The 25969-nt window shown below is 38.9% G+C and overlaps 1 protein-coding gene across 1 annotated transcript in view; it reads left to right on the top strand.

Moving 5' to 3' along the window:
• Positions 1 to 25969, top strand: part of LOC122790520 (lysine-specific demethylase 3B-like) — a 1645389-nt gene that overhangs the window by 1470390 nt on the left and 149030 nt on the right. Inside the window, exon 10 of the mRNA XM_044058071.1 lies at positions 24132 to 24346. Coding sequence (XP_043914006.1) covers positions 24132 to 24346 — 215 coding nt within the window. The remainder of the gene's footprint in view (positions 1 to 24131; positions 24347 to 25969) is intronic.

Genomic DNA, 25969 nt, shown 5'->3' with positions numbered 1-25969 from the left:
CTAAAAGACCTGATAACATCTGTAAGGTCCCAGAGGATTGTAAGTTTCTTTTTAAATGCCCCTCAGCTGACACAGCTGTGGCGTCCTTTAGTTCAGGTAAGTCTTCACGGCCATCCCTTTCAACCAGACTGCTTCCTTCTGATAAGGAAAGTAATATTTTGGAAAGATCGGGTATGAAGGTCTGTACCTCATCCACCGTGGCTGTCTGGGCTTTACATTATTAAACACGCTTGTCTAGGTATGCTTTGGCCTTGCTCACTCAGGCTACACAGACTCTTTCCCCATTGCCTGACTCAGACTAAATCATTGGATGTTTCACTTTTATCAGCTTCCTCCCAGGTAGCTCAACACTCAATCAAGTGTAGTTATGATGCAATTGAGGCCTCTTTTCAGAGCATCAGCTTCTGCTTCTGTTCTCAGAAGGCATTCAAAGTTACGTTTACAGGCACTCCCTGATGACATAAAAGCAAAAATGCTTGGTGCTCCTCTAGATAATTCCTCCCTGCTTGGCAAAGTAGCTGCAGCATTATTTAAATTGCTGCAGGAAAAAGGTAAGGAGCTTCAAAATTTGAAATACTTGCTTGTTTCTCCATTTCCAAAGTTTCATAGGAACTTTCCTGCCAAAACTCCTTTTGTCAGGCAACCTGCTCACTCCTCCACTTCTGCTCCTTTTGGAACTATGCCTCATAAGTCTTCTAGGAGACATTCACAGGCTAAGGCTGTTACTTCTGGTGCTGTTGCCCCTTCTCGGCAGATCTTTCAGCCTAGACAGTGTCTTCTGTGACACACTGCCCCATCTTCAAATCAATTCCCCCTTGTCTCTTCGCCTCTCTCTCTCCCTCCCTTTCTGCTTGGATGGAAATCACTCAGAACTCCTGGGTGATTTCAGTCATCTGAAGTGGATACTTTGACTTGGAGGACTCTCCCTTTCAGTGAATACTCCCCCAGGTAAACTGCATCTGTTTCCCTCGATTGTTGCTCAGATTTCCCATCAAGGCACCATCCAGTCTGTTCTTCCAAACCAACTGGGGAGGGTGTTCTCCTCCAGAATGTTTCTAGTTTCAAGGAAAGATGGTCCTTGGAGGCCTGTATTAGATATTTCCCTGTTATGCACTTTCCTGGTGGTGCCTTCTTACATAATATTATCCCTGCGTGCTTTCCTTCCTCCTGGTCCTTCCTCAAGCCTTCTTAGCCTTTCTGGATATTAAGGATGCATACCTGCATATCCCTATTCATTCTCACTTCAGGAAGTTTTTGGGTTTCTCGGTGTGTTCTTTGCACTTTCAGTTTACTGCCTTGCCCTTTGGCCTTTCTACTGCTCCAAGGGTATTCACAAAGTGCTTAGCCCCATCTATTGCCTGTTTAAGGCTAAAAGGCCTACTTGGATGATCTGGTGTTTCTGGTCAACAGTCCAGACCTGTTAACCCAGCATCTTTACATAGCTATTCCCTTTCTGCAGGCCCTTGGTTTCTCAATAAATGTCAAAAGTCATCCCTTTCACAAAGTCAGGATCTTCTATTCCTGGGGTGCAGGTTCTGTGGATACTTGATGATTTTTCTTCCTGTGGGGAAAGTAACTTATCTCAAGACCTTCATGGTGGCTTTCCTGCCTCCTCCTTCCATCACAGCCAGGACGTTTGAGATTGCTGGGGTTCATGGCCTCCACTATTCCCATGCTCCCCTTTGCAAAGTTACACATGAGGAAGTTCCAGTGTATTTTAAAGACAGGTTGGTCCCAGCATGCTCATCCCTTAGATGTCTTGATTTCCCTGCTCCCCTGTCTGAAAAAGTTACATTGGTGGATGCAGCACTTCAGTCAGAACCCTGGCCTACCTCTTCAGATACCTCAACCAATTCCGCAACTCTTCACAGACACCTCCGATTTGGGCTGGGGTGCAACCTTTGCTTCCAAGAAAGTTCAGGGTCTTTGGTCCCCTTCTCAAAGGAAGGAACATGACATCCGGGAAATGAGGGCTTTTATTCTTGCTATGCAGACCTTCCACACTCCATTTTAGCCAGATCTCTCAAGATCCTCAGACAATACCACAGTCCTTTGGTACATAAACAAGCAGGGGGGCACAAAATCTTTGTTGCCTGGCCCTCAAGGCTTGGGAACTGGCTACTCAATACAAAGTGACTGCATGCTGTGTACCTTCCCTCGGCTCCGAACTCTGTGGCAAATGCATTAAGCAGATCTGTGACACAGTCTTATGAGTGGATGCTTCACAGAGATGTGTTCCTAGATCTAGTTCACCAGTGGGGGCACTCCAGAACTGTACCTTTTTGCCTCCCCTATGAACTTTTGATCTATTTCAGGCACCTGTTTTCTAAGGATGTGCTATGAGTTTTGCACGAGACCTTGAAACCCAGTACTACAAAATCTTACATTTCCAAGTGGAGAAGATTTTCTATTTGATGCCAAAAAAGGAGAGAGGATCCCTTTGGTGTGGACATTCCCTTAATACTTTCTTAGCTGTGTGAGTTGCTCAACAGTGTTTTTTTCTGTTCCTCAGTTCAAGTGCATTGTTTTGCTTTTTCTGCCTGTTTGCCTTTAACTCCCCCCTTAGCTTCCAGCTTAGAAGTTAAGCTTTTTCTTAAAGGCGTCCTACATTTAAGACCCCCAGGAAACCAGTTCTTCCTTCTTGGCATCTTAACTGTGTGTTAGAAAGAGGCTGAAATATTGCTTGAAACCACCATGAGGAAGAAAGTTTTTAGTCTTTTATTAGTAAAAACAAAAACAAGCGCTTTCACGCAATAAAATGCGCTTCATCAGGTTACAAATTTTACAAAGATTGTAGCTGCCTTTATAGTGAAAACATATTGTCAATCATTCAATCAATTAAGAAACAAATCAGTGCATTATTAAGATGATTCATCAAAGTAACGCTGATATAGTTGCGTTCAATAAAAAGCTTAAATATACTATTTTAAAAACTTCCAATACGAATGACCCTTCATAATTTAAGACTTCTAAACGTATAATAGTCAATATCATATATTATGCCTGTGATTAGTGCAAATAAACCACTACAAATGGTTCTTAAGGAAGTCATGCCCATATTTGGGAAGTAAACAATTCAGGATACTTGTTATTACACGCCGCATTTTAAGTTCAACAAAACAAGGCAAAATACATGCTTTTCGTTTATTACATCAGTCATGGAACTTAAAATACTATGCGCCATTGCGACGTTTTAAAGCATAATGTATTTAAAATCTCATTAAGTAATCTTTCACCGAAAATGGATATCAAATAATAATTGATTATAATGCAACTGAGATAAAAACCTAAGCTAAAAGGCTAAGGGACTGACAGACAGTTAAACTAAAAACTGTGATAATTAATGGGTGCATAAAAACACAAAAGCTATTTTTCATTAACTCTATCAAGCCCTATGGCTGAAGAGGTCATTAACCTTCTAAGAAGAACCCAAAAATTTCATTCATCTGAATGTAATTGATGTTCTATAATAAATATCTATTTTGAAGATGTTATTAAAATATAATATCTCCAGCAGGGCTAAAAATGGCAAAGTTAATCTTATCAATATTATAGGGCTATGTATAACTGTATATATATATAAAAACTAATAATGTATACTATATCTACAAACAGCACAAACAAAATATTATGTTTTAAGGAAGTCCTTATTCCATGACCTACTAATATAATGATTTTCAATCTCAAAGCATGAGGACATCCTATCCAAATTTTTCTAATAACAATCGCAAGGTCGTAGAGATCCATTCAATACTATAACATTTTTCATATCATGTATTAAAGATTCATAAAAACATAGTTCCACTGAAAGTTGTGTCAGAAAAATCAAAGGAGTCAAAAGTATTTCGACTAATAAAAGCCGAGGCTAAATAAAAGCCAAGGCTAAATAACTAAAAAACTAAGATAGCTGTGCAAAAATACAAACATTAGAAAGTGCTCGAAAGTGCATATCACAATTCTACTAGCATATAAGTCCAACAAAAACAACAACCTTAAGATAACGAAAAAAGTTATAAATGACTCTTTAAATAGCAAGATGTATAAAAGTGCTATTGGGTATTTTATGTAGTAAATATTAATGTGGACATAGTATGTCAATGTTATTAGACGATAGATATGAATATTCATAAGGTATGTATTAAAACCAACAAATGGAAATTGGAAGATGAAAAAATTTCGCCATAATATAGAAATCCTACCAATACACTGGATTTGACAAAACATGCAACTTGCTCACCAGAAAAGTATAATGCAATAATATAGTGGGTCATGTAGGACCTAACAGGGCAGGCCGGATATTAACCATAGTATTTAAGCCAGGTGGTAGATGGGCTTTCAATCTTAAAATCCATTTTAGTTCAAATGTTTCCAGAGTATTCATGTGATCTCCTTCTCTTCTATTAGGATCTATTATTTGCAGAATCTGAAACACAAAACTGTGTTGAGGGTGAATGCTGCAATGCATAGCCAATGCATTGGTGGAACTATTTCTTCTTATGTCATAAATATGGTTATATATCCGGTCTCTAAACCTTCGTGATGTCATACCCACATAATAACTATTGCAATGATTACAAGTAGCTAAATAAACAACATTTCTGGTGTTGCAAGTTGCATAAAATGTAGGTTTTAGACTAAACTCAACATTTGGGATATTAAAGTCTCCCTTCCTATTTATATATCCACAAAGTGAGCATTTTCCACAAGGAAAGGTACCTGTTTTTATTTGAGCCCTGATGTCAATGGGTGCAATATCTAATTTTTCCTTGCATAACAACCTTTTTAAATTCATACAATTATTATATCTAAAGGCCGGTTTTTCCCCAAGTAGTCCTGAAAGTGTTGAATCTGATAGCAAAATTTTCCAGTTCCCTTTCACTATACTGGTTAAGTATTGCACATCACTCGTGTATTTAATATCATATTCTATATTATGAAACATTTTCTTTTTACTCTGTGATTTAAATGACACTATCTGGGGTATTGAATTATCAAATAAGGATTCTATCACATCGTTTATCAGCTTTATGGGATATCCCCTATCCATAAAATATTTCTTCTGGGAGTTAATTAATTGTAGTGCATCTGATCCATCACTACAGATCCTTAGTATCCTGTTCATCTGATTCTTCACAATGTTTTGAAAAATATGACGTGGGTGTAAACTGTCATAGTGGAGAACTCCATTCCTCCAGCAGGATTTTCTGTAAAGTGTAGTTACTAATTCATTATTAATTCCTTTCTTAATAGTAATGTCTAGGAAATTAATACTTAATTTGGAATATTCATAAGTAAATTTAAAGAAAGGTGTGGTAGTGTTCATGAAATTAATAAAGTCGTTCAAGGTGACAACATCCCCAGCCCACAGTAATAGAATGTCATCTACGAATCGTCTGTATAAGACTACGTTGTCAAACCTAGAATCATTAAAAATGTGTTCTTTTTCCCATTTGTAGACAACAAGGTTGGCATATGCATTGGCACAGGGGGTGCCCATAGCCACCCCCCATGTTTGTGCATATACCATATTATCATACAAAAAGATGTTATTTAAGACCAGGTCCAACATGCAACAGATATTCATAGTCTCGATGTTATCCATTTTTAATTCTGTCATATGTGCTCTTATTGCATCTATACCATAATCATTGGGGATATTGGTGAAGAGACTCTCTATGTCTAACGTAACTAATAAGGTATCTGCTTTTATCTTATTTTTTACCACTTCTAATTTAAGGTCATCTAGTAATTTGTAAGAGTCATGCAATATAGTGGGTATTTTCTTCACAAGCACTCCCAGTTTAGTTTGTATGTATAAAGATGCATTTTGTGTTACCCAATGGTCACCTGATACAATGGGACGCAGTGGGGGTGGATATTTATCCTTATGTAGCTTGGGTAAACCTTTGATTATAGGTATCAAAGGAAAATCTATCATAAGGAAATCATAAAGGGATTTATCTATGGATCTTGTCATCAACAGATCGTAAAAGGTGTCGTAAACATACTGCACTGTTGATTTTACATCCGATTTTTCTATTTTCTTATAAGCACTGTCATTATTCAGCATATTTAACATTAACTGTTGGTAAAAGGTTGCATCCATGGCTACAATCCCCCCTCCCTTGTCTGCCGGTTTGAACACTAGACTAGTATCATTACAAAGACCTTGTAGCTCACATTTCTCTGTTGCACTTAGATTAACAAAGATGTTCTTTTTGTCATGACAATCATAATAACGGTGAAAATCCCGCTCACATGTTTTCATGAAGCATTCAATAGGTTGTGTTAATGGAGGCATAAAGGTACTTTTCTTCCTACAGATAGGGGCATCTGAATTTTTGAGTTTTGCACGAGACCTTGAAACCCAGTACTACAAAATCTTACATTTCCAAGTGGAGAAGATTTTCCATTTGATGCCAAAAAAGGAGAGAGGATCCCTTTGGTGTGGACATTCCCTTAATACTTTCTTAGCTGTGTGAGTTGCTCAACAGTGTTTTTTTCTGTTCCTCAGTTCAAGTGCATTGTTTTGCTTTTTCTGCCTGTTTGCCTTTAACTCCTCCCTTAGCTTCCAGGTTAGAAGTTAAGCTTTTTCTTAAAGGCGTCCTACATTTAAGACCCCCAGGAAACCAGTTCTTCCTTCTTGGCATCTTAACTGTGTGTTAGAAAGACTTACTCAGGCTGCTTTTGAACCAGCAGGTTCTGCTTCTCTAAAGTTCTGCACATGGAAAACTGTGCTTCTAGTATCCTTAACCTCTGCTAGAAGGGTGTCAAAGATTCAGGCATTGATGCTCCCCCCTTGTTTTTCATAGGAACAGAGTATCCTTGAGAACTTATCCAAGCCTCATGCCCAAAGTTGTGAGTTGTCTCTTTATCAGGCCATCCAATTGCCTACCATTTTTCCTTTTCCCACAATCCCCCATTGAGAGGATTTTGCATACCTTGGATGTTCATAAACAACTCAGATTTTATTTTGACAAAACTAAGTCATTAGGAGGTCTGATTCACTTCTTTCCATTTCATCCCAGGGCTCTGGGTTTGCCTGTATCCAAACAAACCATTTCCACATGGATCTGTAAGACTGTTGTGTTTTGCTATGCTTTCCATGAGAAGTCGTTAATGGCATCCGTTAAGGCCCATTACAGTAGATCAGTGGCATCCTCAGCCACCTTCTTTAAAGGTCTAGATGCTCTTTCCATCCTGGAAGCTGCTACTTGGTCATCTGTTTATACCTTTATGAAACATTGCAAATTGGATACTGTTTCCAGGTCTAGGGCAGGTTTTGCAAGGGCAATTCTACACGGATTCCAGGAAAGTGCTTCCTCTTAGCTTTTCCCTACTCTACCCTCCTTCCTGGGTTCCATTTCAGCTTTTGCACTCTCCCATATTTAAAGGATACTGCAGCATTGTATACGAAGGGCATAGAATAGTTGTGTAAAATCTTAATATAGCCATAGATGTCCTCCTCTAGGTTGCAGAATTCTATCCCTCCCACCTTCCCCCCTAAAACTTGATCTTTCCTAGGATGATCTCCTTAGGTGGCTTTCCTTATGGGGTTTTCTTATTCTGAAGATTGTATGTGCAGAAGTCCCCTTTATGGCTGATGTCTGTGCCTTTGTGTGATGTCCCATGTACAGTCAATGGCTCTAAGCTTTTGTTTACAGGCCAGACGTCAGGTCGATGGGCGGAATACAACTCCCATATGTAAAGAATACTGCAACATAGAAGACAAGGATATCTGTGGTTATGGTAAGATTTTGCACAACTATTCTTTATATTGATAAGATTATTGACTGATGTAACCCTTTTCTTTGGTAAATTGAGACGGTCTTTACCAAAACCTTGTAGAGCCCATTCCACTAGATTTGTGGCGGCAGTGTCATCAGCTTTTTGATTTAAAACATCTTTAGATGATATTTGTGCAGCTGTAGCTTGGGCTAATCCCCAGGTTGAATTTGATTGCCAGGAATAGTGTGGCATTTGGTTCAGCAGTGCTGTGGAATATCCTTCCATGAGGGCTTCCCAAAGTCTCAGTAGCTGGGAGCTCTGTCCCATTTGTTGAGGAATGAATGAAAAATGGCATCTGATAAAGTTGCGTACTCACCTTAACGTTCTGTGTTGTCCATTTTCATTCTTCTTCAATTCCCTATCCAGCCCCCCCCCCCCTCCATTTTACTTCTGGAGAGATCTAAGAATTGTATAGGAACCTATCTTCCTTATTTGAGCTCGCTCTTCCCTTTTCTTTTTGCCTGTGGTATTTTCTGTATTAGGCTGCCCTTTTTATGTATCTAGGGGCAGCAAACTTGATCTGAGGTATGTTATGTTGGCAGGGCATTATGCGTACAGGGAGGAGCTTGGAGTTTTAGGATTTGATAATCTGGTAGAAGAGGACAAATTGGATCAGAATCTGTGATCCAAACCTATTAGCTGAAGAATGAAATGAGGAACACAGAACGTTATGGTGAGTGCGTAACTTTTTTTCACAGCTTTTCTTCTGGCTAGTAAAATATTCTTGACTTGTATCTAATATTAAAGCGACTAGAACTATTCACTGTTTTATACCTTAATATCCATATTCATAGTCAGCAACTTCCATCTTCTTGATTTTTGTTTTTTTGTTTGCTGCTCTTCCTAGATATCATTAGCTGCTATAATAGAATTGTTTTTAATTCAAACTAAGTACTTCACCTTATGTGTCTAAATATTGGTGGTGGTGAACAACTTTGAGTGTGAACATACTTTGCTTCCATACTCAGTGTTATATCTTCATTCATTTTACATCCTGAAAATCTACAGATAAGTGCCCTATTGGGTTTCTTTTTCCTTTTTTTCTTTGTGTACTTAGGTGTTCATGTCATCTAGAAAAGGGAAGATGTCAGTGCAGGAAGTAGTTTTCGTCACAAGAAGTGTTCTGCCTAGGTGCATCATACTATCATACCCAGTGTACCATTTGTCAGGCTTTTGTTTCCAAATCTCTTTGCAGATATCTTGTCACCTTCATCCATTTACCTTGAGAACTGTCTCAAATGTTTGACCCAGAGTACCATGGCTGAATCCTCCCACTCTTTTCCTAAAAAAAAAAAAAGTCTTGGTTTGACTCTGCTGCTGTCCACCCTCTGCCAGACATCTCTCTTGAAGCCTTCAAGTGCTGACTTCGGTTTCCTCTGCCATGACCCTGCTGGACGCTGTCATGGAACCTGTTTCTCACATGTCCTCTGAGGTTATACAAATTTCTATCCTGAACATTGAGGGGGAACCACAGCTGATTATTCCAAATGGCCTAAGGCGGTTCCTTATATTCTTGTTAGGGAAGAGGTTCCTGGTGCTCTTTTTGTGTCTAGGCATGGCTGGTGAGCCCCTTAGGTTGGGCAAAGCTGACATCCCATTAAAGAAGAAACAGAAAACTAGACTTGTTCGTTCCATTGCTAAGGATCTTCTGAGGGAATGATAGGACATTAACCAGTGTTTGTTCAGTGCTCAGATGGCTTTAAGCCCCCCCCCCCAGGGTTATTTGTTTTTGCTTCTCCTTGGTCTTCTACTCTAGCTAAAAGGACTAAGGTATATGATTGTTTGGATGAGGCGGTAGATTCAGGAGATGAATACTTGGCCTACTCTTAAATTACCTTACCCTTGTATTATGGGTTAGGGGATGTGGATTTCTTGAGTTCTGATTCTCCCTTTGAGGAGTTGTCCTTTGGTGAGACTGTGGTTTGTACAATGAGAATTTTAAGTGGGATTAATTCTAGGTGTCTGGCAATCAAGCAGTGGTATGAGCTGTTACAAATGGAATCTTTTAAACCTTATGCTGTTCTCCCTGTTTTTAATGTTTTATGGATACATTTACAGCTGCTTGTTTGACTCCTGGTTTCTAGCCTCCCACTCCTAAACAGCTTGACCATTTTTATAAAGTGCATGAGGCCTTTAACTTCACAAGTGTCCTCTTCAGACCCTGCTGTGGTCTGTAGTTCTGCTGGCAAGCTATCCAGACTTTTATTCTTTTCCAAACTTTTCTCTTTTTGATGAAGACAGTTGGACTATGAAGAGGCTGGGGAAAAAAAGGGTCTATACTTGTACTACTATGGCCTACAGGGCCATAAATTATCAAACTATATTTCAAAAAAGCACAGCCGGCACACAAAAGTATGGAATATCATGTCCAAGTTTAATTACAAACATAAGGGTAAAGTCACAGACATTACCCCACAGATGATAAACCTCAGACCGGATTCGGATTAAATAGCCTTCCTCAGTGTAAATAACAAATACATGAAGCTTTACAGTGTTTTATATACATCCTGGTCACCTACGACCTCACTAATTAGTTAATTATAAAGACTCATTTAATCCAGGAGGAAAACACCCCCCAATTTAATAATCCATTTTTTTCTTTACAATTTAAAGTAGTATGGCACCCAGTTTTATTCATCCTGTCTCCTTGTATTTTATCTATAATAGTGAATCTAAAGCGTGGCTTTACCCTTATGGTGTATTTGCAAATTAAACTTGGATTTGATATTCCACACTTTTTTGTGCTGGCCGTGCTTTTTTGAAATAAAGTTTTGATTTTTGGGCCAGTGCACCTGCTATACTTATGAGGGCTGTGTAATTGAGGAGAATTGCCTTTTCCTTGTTGTTGGCTTAAAGTGTGGTTCAGTTTTACATTTGTGGTGGATTGCATTCTGATCATCACTTTTTGGTTTTGAATTTATTCCAGTTTTGTCTCCAGTACCATGTGTAAGCGTATATGGGGGAGACAGCTTTTCAGTAAACTTTGGTTTGATTCATACTGACTCTGCTTGGACATCTGTATAAGTGTCAGCTGAGAAGTTTGTTTGGAATTATTCAAAGCGTCTTTTCAGTGGTGTCATTCGTTGTTCCATATTTTCATTGTGCAGGATTATTGCTTCAGTTGTATACTACGGAATGTGTTATCGTGTTTTTTGGTGGTGAGACTGTTTGGGACTTTGAACTATACATCATTCTATGTCTTAAGGTGTTTTTTGTCCTATGGGAAACAAGCAACTGATTCAACATTGTGAACACTTAATAGGCCATTATTTTGTAATAGGTTTTTGTATTGCAGTTTTTGTTTGAGCAACTTTGTATGCAGATCTGTTTGCTCTACCGAATGGTGATTTGTCGCCCCTCATTTTGTTTGGAAGTATTTACAAGTGTGGTTAAACTAGATTTCATATTGAGCTCTACTGTCTTGTGTCTGGTTTACCGTGGCCTTCCAGCAGGGGAAGGTAGCATGGAGTGTAACATAATTGTGGAAGATTGACTGGTATCAGCAAATATTTGTACGTTGGGACATTGAGTGTGATTCAAATATTTTTCGATCACACTGATTGGACATTGTATTTTCAATTATACGCGAGGGCTATTATTCTCCAGGTGTACTATGGATGATTTGTGCATGTCTTAAGGTTGACATAAAATACCAAGGTTTATAGGTGCTAACAGTTGATATGCTGAGTGGTAATATTGCCATATTTGGGGCCAAGTTTGTAATTTAATCACACTGTGCATATTGGAATATTTGATATGTATTTAGGTTTTTGTGCATTTCCAATATTTAACAGGGGAACGTAGCACTGTTTGTAAAAAGACAGCGGTTTAGAATATATTGAAGTTGATTTAAACATTTTTAAATATTGGGGTGTTGTGTGTTTTTACCATATTGGTTGAACATCTTTTATATTAATATATGTGGTGGCTGTTATTGTTTCCGTTTTAGTTTAGAAGCGGGATTTGCATAGTTGAGGGGGGGGGTGACTCAAACAAGAGAATGACTAATAGCATATCTATATGATATGCTGGTGGGATACATTATTGTTCTCATGTATCCTATTACATTATTGGGTCTATGATTTTTACTTTATACAACTTTGAGCAGAATTCTGTATAATTTTGTGGCATTGTTAACTCATTGTATATTGCTTATTTCTAATGGTGGGACCTTGTTGGAAATATCTAGAGGGCTTGATTAATTATCACTATATTTATGGTGAATATTTGAGTTAGTTGCAGTAATTTTGGGACATGTCTAAATTTTTGTTTGGGCCAGATACTATGGATCTTAATACCATTCTACAAGGCCTCTCGGTGGACAGAGATGACCTTACAAGTATTTGGTTTAGGTCCCTCTAATGTTGATGATGTAGATGGGCATAGCAGTGATCTGGTTAATGCCTGCAATCTCATTTTCCATAAACTAACCAAAAGTAAGAAGATACCTGGAACTAATGTATGGCATCTTTAAAGTGTATCAAACTAGGGGCATTACCCCGAAGGGTCTTAAAGTGAAGAATCACCCATTGGTTAGCAATCTTGACTGTTTATCTGAATAATGGGCTCAAGCCCAACAGAAAGCCTCTATGGGTTTTGTTGATGTACATGTATAATATTGTGAGTGTTCCATTGATCAATGCATTACTGAAGTTAGCTCCATCTGTGAGGAAACAAAGACTTATGAAGGTCAAGCCTGTTATGTATCCTGTTTGAGTCAGTTAAGTAAAGAATTAAGTCTCGAGAAACAGCTAAAATACAAAAAGATGCAGAAGTTTAATAGGGACGTGGGGGATTACCAAAGGGGTAAACCCTTTGGGCCAGTAAAGAATGTGAAATTTGGCAATTTAGATATTAAATCTTCCACACATAAGAGAAAGAGACCTAAATCTATCTTTAAGCCTAGACTCTCCACCAGTGGGAGATCAGGGGATGATTCATCCTCCGCCACAGATGTAGATATAAACTATAGTCAGGATTCCCCAACCCCCAAAAGACGTAGTTTGGACAACCCTTCAGGGTCAAATCCCGTAGGGGAGGAAGGAAACACAAGGCGGGTAAGCGATGTCGAATTCCTTTTGAAAATCATGATCCAGTGTTCAATGGTACTGAGAATGTTCGTAATATAGCATCAACCCCTCTTTCTGAGGTTGAGGTTGAATTGAAACTTCTAAGTAAAGGTTTGAACTTTGTACCAAGTTTTTGTGTTGGTAAGGATTCATTGGCTCAAGATGTCATCTCCTTTTGTCGGTTGCTTAATTTAAGGTTATACTTTGATTCTGAATCTCCATATGGTAACATTAATGAATTTAGATTTCATAAATCTACTTTTATGCCACAAGTTGCTATGTTCCAGACTAGTGTGCTCAAAGATCTACACTTCAATGCCAGCGAATCTCAAAGATTGCCAAATAATCTCTCAAAGGTTGAAAAACAGGTGATTACAAATCTTAAAAATAAGAATTTGGTTATTTTACCGACTGATAAGGGTGGATCATTGGTGGTGATGGATTGGGCTATGTACTATAATGAAGCATAAAGACAACTGATGGATTAAACATCAAATACATTCATTACTTTTGACTTCATATGAAGAGGGAATTATTACTGACTCTGATTTACATCACCTTACTGTGCCTGGTCCTAAACATCTGTATTTGTATTTATTACCAAAAATTCACAAAGATCTACATAATTCACCTGGCAGGCCTATTGTTTATCTTACTTGAACCCCTCTCTCAATTCCTGACTAAATATTTAAAACCTTTGTAAGGTTAGGTCAGATCACATATACAAAATACGACGCAATTCCTGCAGATAATTTCTGATATGCAGTTGGAGCCTGGTTGGTTTTTATGCACCCTTGACGTCACTGCCCTGTACACTAATAGCTCCCATTGGGCAGGTCTACAGGCTTTGCAGTATTGGCTTGACAGGGTTGAGCTATATCCACCTGGGTTTAATACTTCATTGGTTTGCTTGGCAGAACACTTGCTCACCAAAAACACTTTTTTTAATTTCATGGTAAATGTTTCTGGCAAGTTCAAGGCACCTCAATGGGAGCATCTTTTGCTCCCATTTATGCAGACTTATTTATGGCCTTCTTAGAGGAGCAGTTGATATATGACCCCAGCCATAACATTTATGGATAAGATAGACATATGGAGATGTTATCTAGATGACTATTGGATGGTCTGGAGTGTGGATGCCAATTATTTACAGGAATTTGTACAATACCTTAATAGTAATAAGTGGGGAATCGAATTTATGATTAGCTATCATCTTCACCAAATCAACTTCCTAGATGTTACCATTACTAGGAATATGGGCAACACTCTAGATAGTCAAATGTATCATAAATATCCTGAATATAATACTTTATTACATGCCCCCAGTTTCCATTCACAGCACATCATATGTAACATTCCTAAGTCGCAGTTTTTAAGAATTAGGCGTATTTGTTCAACTCAAGACACCTTTCTGAATTACAGGGAGGATCTCATCAAGAAATTTCAAACTAGGGGCTATCAATATGGTAATATCATATTTGCAGGTAATTGGGCTTCTGGACAAGGCAGGAATGAGTTGTTAAAATGTAAAGAACAACAACATAGGGAGTCATCTGATATTCGTTTGGCTACTACATTTGGTCGCAGTACCAATGTACTTATTGATGCTGTGAATCGACATTAGAATATACTAGTGGCAGATCATAGATTGTCTGATGTACTCAGTCCCAAATGTTTGTTCTCCTTTCATGGGGGCAGACATTGGGCTTTCATTTTAGCCATTACAAATGATTGGCTGAGCCTACCAGGTTTAAACAAAAATTAATGATTTCTGGTAAACCATTATACGGGTGTGTGTCATGTGGGCATTGCACGTATTGTTCTAGTGTTAAGTCTAAACAATTTTCTAGCAAAAACGCATCCATAGTATATGATATAAAGTTTTTGGCTAACTGCAGCACAGATTGGATTATTTATTTAGCAACATACTCTTGGTCAACATTTTATATTGGGCAGACATCCCAACCATTACGTCTATGTAGTACGGAGCATATTAGTGGTATCAGGAACAAGATAACCTGTAATGCTGTATACAAGCACTCATTGAAACACAACACTGCATTCTTAAAATTTACTTTGTCTCTTTCGGCTTTTCCCGGTTAGGGGTTGCCACAGCGGAACTCCAGTCCGCTAATGATTGGTAGTGTATTTTTACGTACCGGGTTACCAGCCCCAACGCACAACCTTCAACGAAGGCACGCCCCCGTTCACGTATGCCTCCACACAGAAGACGCTCTAGCTGAGAATCGAACGGGACAATGTCTTACTATGAGGCGACAGTGCTACCGCAGCACCACTCTAGATAAAATGCAAGGAGATAAGATGAATAAAACTGGGTGGCATATTATTTTAAACTGTAAAGAAAAAAACTGGATTATTAAATTGGGTGCGTTGTTTCCCCCCTGGATTAAATGAGTTGCCATAATTAACTAATTAGTGATGTCATGTGGGTGACCAGGATTTATATAACACATTGTAAAGCTTGATGTATTTATTTGCACTGAAGAAGGCTATTTAAGCTGAAACTGGTCTGAAGTTGATTATCTGTGTGGTAATATCTGTCACTTTACCCTTTTGGTGCATTTGTAATTAAACTTGGATTTGATATTCCACACTTTTGTGTGCTGGCAGTGCTTTTTTGAAATATAGTTTGACTTTTGGGCCTGTGCACTTGCCTTACTTGCGAGGCCTGTATGACTGACCGTAAATTTATCAAACCGATATGATGTCAGGTATGTTTTGGCCCTTTTGACTCAAAATGGGTTTGTCAGACCTTTCTTACTCTGAAGATAAGACTGCTTACCACTTCCTTACTGAGTTCTGTTTCTCAGGTAGCCTGTCACTCTATCAAAAGTAGCTATGATGCAGCAGCTGGTGTACATACTAGAGCAGCTGCTTCAGGTTTAGATATGAGGAAGTACTCTTGGCTTTGCCTCCAGGTCTTAACTGATGAGATTGAAGCCAAGCTACTAGATGCTCCTTTGGACAGTAAATATCTTTGGTATGGATGCTGCTGACTTATTTAAGACTCTACAAGACAGAGGTAAAGTTATGCAGGATCTCTTAAACACATTTCTTTTCTCCCACCCCCAAATTTCAGAGAAAATTAATTTGTCAGCCTTCTAAAGTGGAAAAGGGTTCCTAAGCAGATGTTCTCTGATAAATCCGTGTAGACATTAAAGCTCAAGAGCCCCCTTTTCAGGACAAATCTCTCTCCATCTGACATTTTCTTCCTCTCCCCTTGGCCAGGTTCCCCTGACTGTCAGGCTTTCCCAGTCTCTCTCTCTCTCTTTGTCTGGCAATGGATTACTTCAGACTTTTGGGTTCTGTTATCTGTTAGTTATTTTATGGTATGGAAATCACCCCCCCCCCCTTCTTGGTTGTTCATTGTTCTTTAACATCCTGCACACCAGCTTCCTCATTTTCCTGTGGTTCTGCAGGATTTATTGGATCAGGACACCATCCGGCCTGTTCCAAAATCTCAGAGAGGAATAGGAGTTTCCCCGAAAAGAATGGTCATTGAGAACCTATGTATGGATAGCTACCTTTTCAACACTTCTCTAAAGATTACTTCTTTTCGGATGCTTTCCTCCCGACTCTTTTTTTTCTTGACTTACTTCCACAGGCCTTTGTTGTCTTTGTAGCCCTAAAGGACGGTTAACTTCATGTTCCCATTCACCCTCTTTTTCAAGAAGTTTTTTACATTTTTAAATTTCTCTTTCTTCCTGTCATTCTCTCTTCAGGGAGTTTTTACATTTCTCTCATTTTTGTTTCCCTGCTTTGCTCCCTCTGGTCTTTCTATGGCTCCAAGGGTATTTGCCTTTTCAAGGCTTTGGGGAATCCAGATGTCAACATATCTGGATGGGCTGCTTCTTCAGGCTTCCTCTCAGTTCAGGTGTCTGCAGGATCTGAACTTTACCATGCGCCTTATGCTCAGTCTAGGATTCACCACCAATCTTAAGAAGTCCGCTGTGACTCATCAAAAAGACATTTTTCTGGGTTGCAGAATCCAGACCATTTCACTGTTGGCTTCTCTTCCTTCTCCCAAGGTTCTGTCTCTTAAAATCTACTTCCAGTTCTTGCTTCTCCTTTCTCTCATTCCTGTAATGGAATTTCTGAGTGCCTTGGAGTTCATTGCATCTGCCATCCCCATACTTCCCATTGCCAAGATCCGTATGGGGAAGCTTCAGTGGTACCTAAAGGAGGTTTGGCTCCAACATTGCCACTCTGTGGAGTTTCTGGTTCTCTTCCTACCTCGTTGTAAACTCTAGTTTCATTGATGGATTCAGCAGGTCTCCCTCAATCCAGGGCTGCCTTTTCATTCTCCTACCTCTACTCAAAAGCTATTCACAGATGCCTCTGATCTGGTGTGGGAAACTTCTTCCAACAGTCTGAAGGTTCAGGATCTGTGGCCCCTTCATCAGAGGTCTTGGATCTTGACTATCCACCATAAGGTAACCCTTCAGGTGGTTTGTATCCAATCAGAACACAATATGGTGGCAGACTAAATGAGCAAGGTCCTAGACACAACCTCATGAATGGACGCTTTCTAGAGAGGCATTTCTGGACCTAGTACTTTGATGGGGTAGTCTGCAACTGAATCTATTTTCCTCCCCTCGCAACAGGCAACTTCCTCGTTTTTATTCCGGTGTCCCAAGTCCTCTGACCTAAAAGGTGGACACCATGTCCTTTTCTTGGAAGGGGATGTTATTCCTTTCCTATAGCTATATAGTCTTTTCTCGTCTCTTGGAAGGGGATGTTTATATATGCTTAGCCTCCTCTTCATCTGCTTCTCAGGGTCCTGCATAAGATCAGAAAGGACCCCCCCTCCCGAGAATCTTGCTGTTGTCTCCTTTTTGGCCCAGGGAACATTGGTTCCCCCCTTCTGTTTTACCTGCCCAGGGACAATTGTAAGTTATCTCACCAGATGGATCCTGTCACACAAGACAAGGGATCTTTCATTCACCCTCACTTGTCCACTCTTCAGTTGACACTTTGGGTGATGGATCCCTTTTAGACCATACTTTTCTGTGAGCAAGTTTAGGGTTCTGCAGGAGACAGGAAAACCCACTACCAGAAAATCCAATATGGCAGAAACCTACTACCAGAAAATACAATATGGCTAAATGGAAGACTTCTCTTTCAAGCATCACCAGGATCCCTTTTCAATGTGGGTCTGCTTAGCCATTTCTTATCATGTGAACTGCTCCATGCTGGCCTAGGTTATTCTTCTGTTAAAGCTCACTTGCCAGCAATCTTTGCTAGTCTCCCCTTGAACCTGCCTTTGGCCTCATGTTTTGAGGTCAAACAGTTCCTTAAAGGCATCCTTCATAGCAGGTCTCCAAGTAAACTCTCTCTCTCTCTCTCTCTCTCTCTCTGTCACTCTCTTGGGACCTTAATTCTGTACTTGAAAAACTGAGTTATGCTTCTTTCAAGCCTGCCCCCCCCCCCCCCACAACATTGTACCTGGAAGACTTTTTTTGTTAGCTCTTACTTCAGCTAAGTGAGTTCCTGAGTTTCAGACTTTAGTGGTGTAGCCTTCCTTTCTGATTTTTCATAAAGACATGATGTCTCTCTACTAATTCTTTTATGCCCAAGGTAGTCATTGAGTTGTTCCTTAGTCTATCCAGCTACCTTCCCTTTTTTCTCCACAGTCTGCTATTGAAAAGGCTCTTAACACCTTGGATTTACGTAGGCAGCTGTGATATTTGGATAAGACAAAAGCTGTCCACAAATCCGCAAAGCTTTTTGTTTTCATAACAGGAAATTTTATGTTGCGATTTTTAAGCAAAACATCTCCATCTCTTCCTGGATTTCTAAGACAGTTTCATTTCATTACTCCTTTCATGTTAAACAGCTTTCTGCTTCAGTTCAAGCTCATTGTACAAGAGCAGTAACCTCTTCTGGTGCTTTCTTCAAGAGTCTGATCACTTGATCCATCTTAGAAGCTCCTACTTGATCTTCTGTCCACACTTTTACTAAACATTATAAGTTGAATGCTGTTTTTAGAGGCAGGGCAAGGTTTGCCAAGGCTACCCTTCATAGATTTGTAGTAGGTTCCCCTCTGCCTTGCTCTTCCCATCCATTACAGTAGCTTTGATAATCTCCATCATGTGCTGAATACTGCATCTGTAAAAAGGACATAGTGCAGCTGTATAAGATCGTACCATAATGGTATATGTCCATTTCACTGTTAAAGTTTTCAGTCCCACCCTCCTGCCCTCTCTCCAATATTTTTTTCTGTTAAGAACATTCTGCTGGCTGATGGATCCTTGGCCTTCTTGCCCTTTTTTTCACTGTAGATGTACATATTTATCTTGAGGTTACTCTAGTACTCTTGGGGCACTTTACTTAAGGGTATTGAGTGTGTATATGTCACCCTTTTGTCCTTTGTGCAGGGAGCATATGCCTAATGTATAATACTGGGAGGCAGTAAAGGCTTTGGTATACTGTCCGGACGTTGGGCTGTCCTTGGCAGGATATCCCACATGTAATAAATACTGCAGCAGTAAAAAGGAAATCTACTGTTATGGTAAGATCTTAAACAACTGTGCTTTACCTGCTTATTGGTTATACACCAGTATTTTTATATCATCCTCTGAGTCTTTGCTGTAAATTCTTGAGTCTCATTTTCCTCTAACTGTGGTATATTTGTTTTCCATATATATTTCCATTTGTCTTTTCTTGTTTTCATATTTCTGGGCTCTACACAGATTTCTGTAGAATTGCCAAAATCTCTACTACCTCTAAAGGGTCTTTTGTTTTTCTAGTCATAAGCTCCCTAAGTTTGACAACATTCTTTTTCTGTTTTGTGTTGCCTAAGTTGTTATGCTAGTAGTTTTTGTGCTGTGTGGTTATCAAAAAAAAAGAAAAGTTTTGCAGTGTTCTTTTTAAACTCATCCATGTTGTCCTTTAGGTTTACTGTCATAATTATGGGTACAAGTTAAACGAAAATGGGAATGTTGAAAAACAGTTGGACGATCCCCATTTCGTCTAACCTGCACAAGTGAGTGTGTTCAGATTCGCGAATGCCACAGTGCATTCGCACACCTGTCTTCGGCATTCTGAATACAGATTGTGGTGCAGTGCGGGTTGAAAAATTACTCTTCATACCCTTTTTCCCACTGTAGTGTGATCTTGGAGTTGGAATATATTTGCGGGGGGTGTGGTGGGTGCAGGGTGTGCAGCCCCCCTTGCAAACAGATGGTATTACATCATTGTGTGCAGTAGTGACTTGCTTGAGAATGTTGAAAGTGAGAATTCTACTTTGTTGGTATGTGCACTTCGACATTCTGTCTAATTGATATGCTGAACTTCGCACAACTGATTCGAAGATGTAGATGGATTTTGTTGTGTATTTTGACAATTTGATAGTAAACTTATCCTTTATTTTCCTTTCAGACCTCGGCAGTTGTTCCTTAAGATGCCCCCTTCATCTGCAATGCTTCACCTTTGGTAATCCTCCTAAATAATTTTTACTACTACTTTCACATGTCTTTGTCTCATTTCTGCCGTATTTTAAATTCCGTTTTCATTTTGTCACACACTTCAGCTGTCTCTTCTGAAGAAATTAGTATTTTATATAGCACCTCTCGAATTATTTCAACTGCCCATTTCTTAAAATCTTTTTTTCATTGTACAATTTGTAAGGAAACCAGTGTCATTTTTATTCGATCACCCTATGTCTTTATTGTAGTCTTAATTGATACATGGTCTTAATAGATATTGGATGTGTTTCAAAACTTTCAGTTAAATACCCACCCTCCTGCGAAATATAATTTTGTCCAGTTTTACTCATTGTACCTTGGGGAATATGTAAATTCTTTCTGAGCTGTATTAGTAATTTCACATAATCTTTTCCAAATATTTTATGTTTTCAGAAATCTACCTTCTATTCTGTTTCCCTTCGATGTTCCCTGATGCATCTTCTGAATTAAGTATTGTGCTCCAGTCCCCCCCACCCATGAATAATAATCTTGGTGGAAGTGCATTACCTCTCCAGTAATTCTGTTAAGGTCCTTAATATTACTTTCAGTTGGAATATAAATACATGTCAATGTAATCATCCTTTCTGCCATCCCCAAGGTTTATTAGACAGCTGCCCTTATTAACACTAATCTACCTTTTTTGTCTTTTCCTTCTCCTTATCCTCTTTTACCAGTAATGGAGCCCCTTTTGCAGTCAGTATTCTTACCCCATCTTCCTTTCTTCCTGATATTCTGTAGAGTGTCAGTACCTCTTCTTTTGTTCCTGATGCTCTTGCAGAATAAACATTCTTAAGTTTTTATTTCTGCCACATTTGTTCACCATTTCTGTGTCCTTTAACTTTACTGTTTATATGCTACACTTTGGTGTTTGCTCCATGTCTGTACCAGCAATGCCATTAACAACCCATTATATGATTGATAAGGCACTCATTCTGATAAGGTACTATTACTTTTACATATTCTACATGACCGTTTTATTTGTGAATCTTTCCAACTTTCATCTGACATGCACACACCATTCGGTAGTCTAATGTTAAATGCATTTGCAGATTTTCTTCTCTGTCGTGACCCATACCCCATTTTGCAGACTTTGTTATAATAAAATGTTCAAAAAGCAAATAAGTATAGACATTTTCATTTTAACCCCTCTCCCTCTCTTAACTCAAGGCAAGTAAACACAAATATGTACATTTTCCAGAAATTAAAGTTACCCCAATATATGTGGGCTTAAGTCCCTGATAGACAGCTGCACCCTCAGGTTTCACCCATTCTAAATATTGGTTTAATCATGCTGAAAGGGGGTTTTACAGTACGAGTTCCATCCTTTAGCTATATAGCCTTTTCTTGTCCCATGTCAACTTCCGTTGCAGATATGAAAAACAACTTGCATGCTTTTAATTAACTGATTTTTAGCCTAAAGAAAAATGCCCTGACTACCATGGTGTTACCAGATATTGCATTGTTGTTTATGCATCTACTTTTGTTCCCTTAAGTGTAACCGACTTTATTTTTATTGAGCAAATTAATCTCTTCTCCCTTCAGTCCTTATTTTAGTGTTTCCCCATATAGATGTCTCCGTTCACTGTTCATTCATTTCCTGATTAATTGTCCATGTCTGCAGATAGTGCATCTGCATTTTTAGGGCATTAGTGATAAATTAAAAAAAGGACAAGCTAATGTTTTTACAGTGGAATGACACGACTTGTGTCAAATAATGTGGAACTATCATTTGACATGAACTTGGTGTGTACTTTTCACTAGTATGAGTATGCATAGCATCAAGGGAACCAGCACAGTTTAATATAGCCATATGATCAGTCCGGTTCACTTCAGCTTCTTCCCTTAGCAGCTGAAAGACTGCAGCATAGTACTGTATATATATAATTTTGTGACAGTATAATTACTAGTTACATTACAATTGAAAGAAAAAGTGCATTCCTGCAACATCACTGGCATTAATAACAGTTAATAAGAGTTCCTCCTCCACCTCACATTTAAAATACCTCTGCATGCTGTGCAGAACTACTTCGCAGTATAATTTGCTGTTGACTTCAAGAAATTTGTTATACACACAATGCTATGAAAATAGCTTTTTTACTCCTATATATCTTCAGTTCTGTCTTTGTCCTTCTAAACATTAATTACAGTGTGGGAATTGTAAATTACGGTCCTCCCACCAGTTAACATAGTCCACAAACTTCTAGTCCATTCCGTCATTTTCTACTACTTGGAGAAAGATGCTTTTTTTTTGTTAAAAACTTCATCTTATGGAAATGTTACGTTACAGTTCGTTCCTTTCTTGCTTTCAGGATCTTACTGGTCCTATTCCTCATTATCTTGACAATTCAGCACTAGTCTCTGCTTCAAATCCAAGGTACTTCTCTCTTTTTGTAGTTCACTCTTACGCCATTTTTTTTTCTCTCAATCATTTTCCTTTGTAACAGGGAAAGTTTTCAGTGGCAAGATCTGTCTGTGCTGTACCATTCCTTGGAAAGAAACAGAATCTCCAACTTCCTGGCTCTTTTTTTTCCAGTGTAAACCTTATTTGCCCCCTTTGTCTATTCTACATCCAGTAATGCTTTTATTTCAAAAAAACATATTTTGAAGACAGCTGGATTTAGCCACTTGATTTTCACGCTTCCTTCAACAGGCTCTGATTGCAGGGATATGAACTCCATCCTCTTCTAGCTGGTGTACGGTACATAGTCATTTACCACAAATACTCTGGTGAACCCAGCTGACAATAGTTTACCCTTCTGCCAGAATTTTGTCAGGAACAGTTCCTTCTGCTGATTTGACTCTCTCCAGGCATTGTGTTGACTAGGACTGTGGGAATTACTGTTAGATTGTATTTCATGTCTCAGACTTCAGAGTTTTGTGCTGGAGCAGTTGTCTAGCTCTTTCCTCCCTTTACTACTAGGAGAAGTTTGCCAAGGCATTGGGCAGCTTCCTTTACACTTTTTGGTAGGTGCTACGGGATGTTTTACATCTATCCTAGCTATCACCACCTCAACAGATGGGACCTCACTTTAATATCTTATCCAAAGGATGGCAGAATTGGGATTGCAACACCCTTTCCCATTGTTGCACAATAGTGCCAACAATCCAGTCACCTGGAGTGGGAGTAGAGCCCCCAGACTTAGTCTTCCAGCACCAAAGGTGAATGTGCTGCCCATTGAACCACTGATGATGCTGTGTATTGTTGAAGTTGGATACAAGATATTTTAATACAGTATTAATTATGTTTTGAAGGAACCCTTCTAGATAGACTTGGAATACCTTTTTACTGCCTCATGCGCGTGAGCAGCCCATCAATTTGTTGCCTTCTCTTGGGAGTTTCTTGTACGTATGGTTATTAGTAATTTGCTTGTTAGTTGAGGTGTCAAATTCTAGTTTTGTTTTTGAGGAAGATGCTCAGTAATTGCTAGGTTATGACATTGTAGGCACAGTAAAAGTTCACTTAGTCATGTACTGTGCCTTGGCATGTGCCAAAAGTGCACATCTATGTTGGGAGTGGTAGCTGCTGAAAAGAAAAAAAAATGAATTTTCATTTATGGAAAGGATAATCCAAACCATTGGATTCATCATTAAGGGTTCAATTATTGATATTTTGAAACTTTATAAACATTTTTGCAATGTCTTATTTGTTCTATTACTCAGATAAAGGGCAACTGGCTAAATATATGTGCTTTACAGTGAGTATTCCCACTTGTGTATACATCTGTCTTGTAAATGTGCCTGTACTAAATGGATTTCTAGTCTATAATCACTTTTCTTTGTGCGCCAGGTTGGTCTTTACTCGGAAAGGTATCCTGCGTGTTGAAGGATTCTTGAGTCCACAGCAAAGTGATCCAGAAGCCATGAGCTTATGGATTCCATCTTCATCACCTGCAAATGGCCTAGATCTGGAGACATCCAAGTATATTCTAGCAAATGTCGGCGATCAGTTCTGCCAGCTCATCATGTCTGAGAAGGAGGCTATGCTGATGGTAGAGCCTCATCGTAAGAAATACTTTTTTTTTTTTTTTTTTTTTTTTTATTCTGCTCACATTTGTTCGTGTGTGTTAAATGTAGGAGAAGGTTTGACAGCTGTGTGTTGCGGAAGTAAGATTTTTTTTTGCGTTTGTTTTGTGACTTGAACTTCAAAGGTAATTTGGACCTGCCGCCCCTGTAAACTGACTTATTTTTCATTATTGCATTGCATGATTGTCATTTGTCTTGAAAAGGTTTGGTTGCATATACTTCAAGTAGCCATCAGCCATTTTACTGTTGGATTCTTCCATTATGTGGAGTTCTATCTCCATTTAATGGGTTATTGGCGACTATTATCTTTCTCTTAACCAAAAAAAAAAAAAGCTGCCATAGGAATGTACTGGAGTGGAACTTGTTGCCAAACTATGTATTTCCAGATTTGTTTGTCGGTGTTTTAACTTGTTCGCTTTACCTACAACACAAGACTTCACAGCATGTGCCTTGAAGTGATCAGCTTAGCTCTGCAGTTTTGTTCAGTGGCTCCCATTTGGTCCTATTCCACAGACATCTCAGATGCTGCATTGTGTTCTCCTTAATATCCTGTCATACATCTTCCATATCAGTTGCTTTTTCTACTGCACTTCTTTTTCTGATAAGGTTATTTCCTTAGTAAGTCATTTTTGATTAGAAACCTGGAGTGCTGGAGGAACCAACTAGAAAGAAAGATGAAGAGGCGGAGCCTTTTCACCTCTGCTGGTGTATGAGTGGATATTGGGGCACATACTTGTGGAAATGCAGTCCACATGCAATCCCTGATAGACGTGAAGGGTAAATGGATGTGTTATTCTTCAAGGGAACCCCCGGGCTTTGATGGTGTCATTCGCAGACGTTTGTAGCAAGTATCACTACAGTACAAGCTCACTCCTTAGGAATCTTGTGGGCAAGAACAAGGGAGTAACGTGGCTTCAAGGAAGAAACCCTTTGGCTGACTGCATAATGGATATCCCATAACTATGCTAGTACCCCATAAAAAGGGACGATGGATGGTGATGACTGTGGTGGTGATTTGATGACTTTGTCAGCATGGAGGCAAGAAACGTTAAAAATATATTTTTTTCAGTTTGTAACGTGACCTTTTCAAACTGATTTGTACGATAACTTTCATATATCTCAAGAAAAGAAGTCTTAAATAGGTGTTGTGTTGAAAATTTGGTGTGAAAATGTTTGTAAATCGTTTTGCTATGTTAATTTTTTATGATACTGAAGCCATATTCATCTTAGGTGGAGGAATTATTTTATATTTTAATTGTGCAAATATATATTTTAGCCATAAGTTTACCTGCACTGTTTATAATTTTAACATTCAAAAATGTATAGCTGTCTGTCTGTTGTGCAGTAATACTTGCTGAGTTGTGCATTGAACAGTTCTGTTTGTATGGATCACTGCTGTGATCATAACCCTTGGGAGTTCGGCCACAGTTGAGGTCAGACTGAAACTGTTAAGTTGCTGACTTATCTTTTAGCCTTATTTTGTGTTTAGTTGGTCTGCTGTCTGTTGCAAACAGCTGCTACTGTTGCTTTCTGGATTTAACTTGCTTTACCTGTTTTGATCATCTGAGAGTCCCAACAAGCCCCACCTTGTGCAGTGATATG

The sequence above is a fragment of the Protopterus annectens genome, chromosome 16.part0 (assembly GCF_019279795.1).
Source record: "Protopterus annectens isolate FY-2018-M chromosome 16.part0, PAN1.0, whole genome shotgun sequence".
Taxonomy (NCBI): domain Eukaryota; kingdom Metazoa; phylum Chordata; order Ceratodontiformes; family Protopteridae; genus Protopterus; species Protopterus annectens.
Note: the sequence above shows the minus strand (reverse complement) of the source record. Positions and strands in the feature narration are given on the sequence as shown.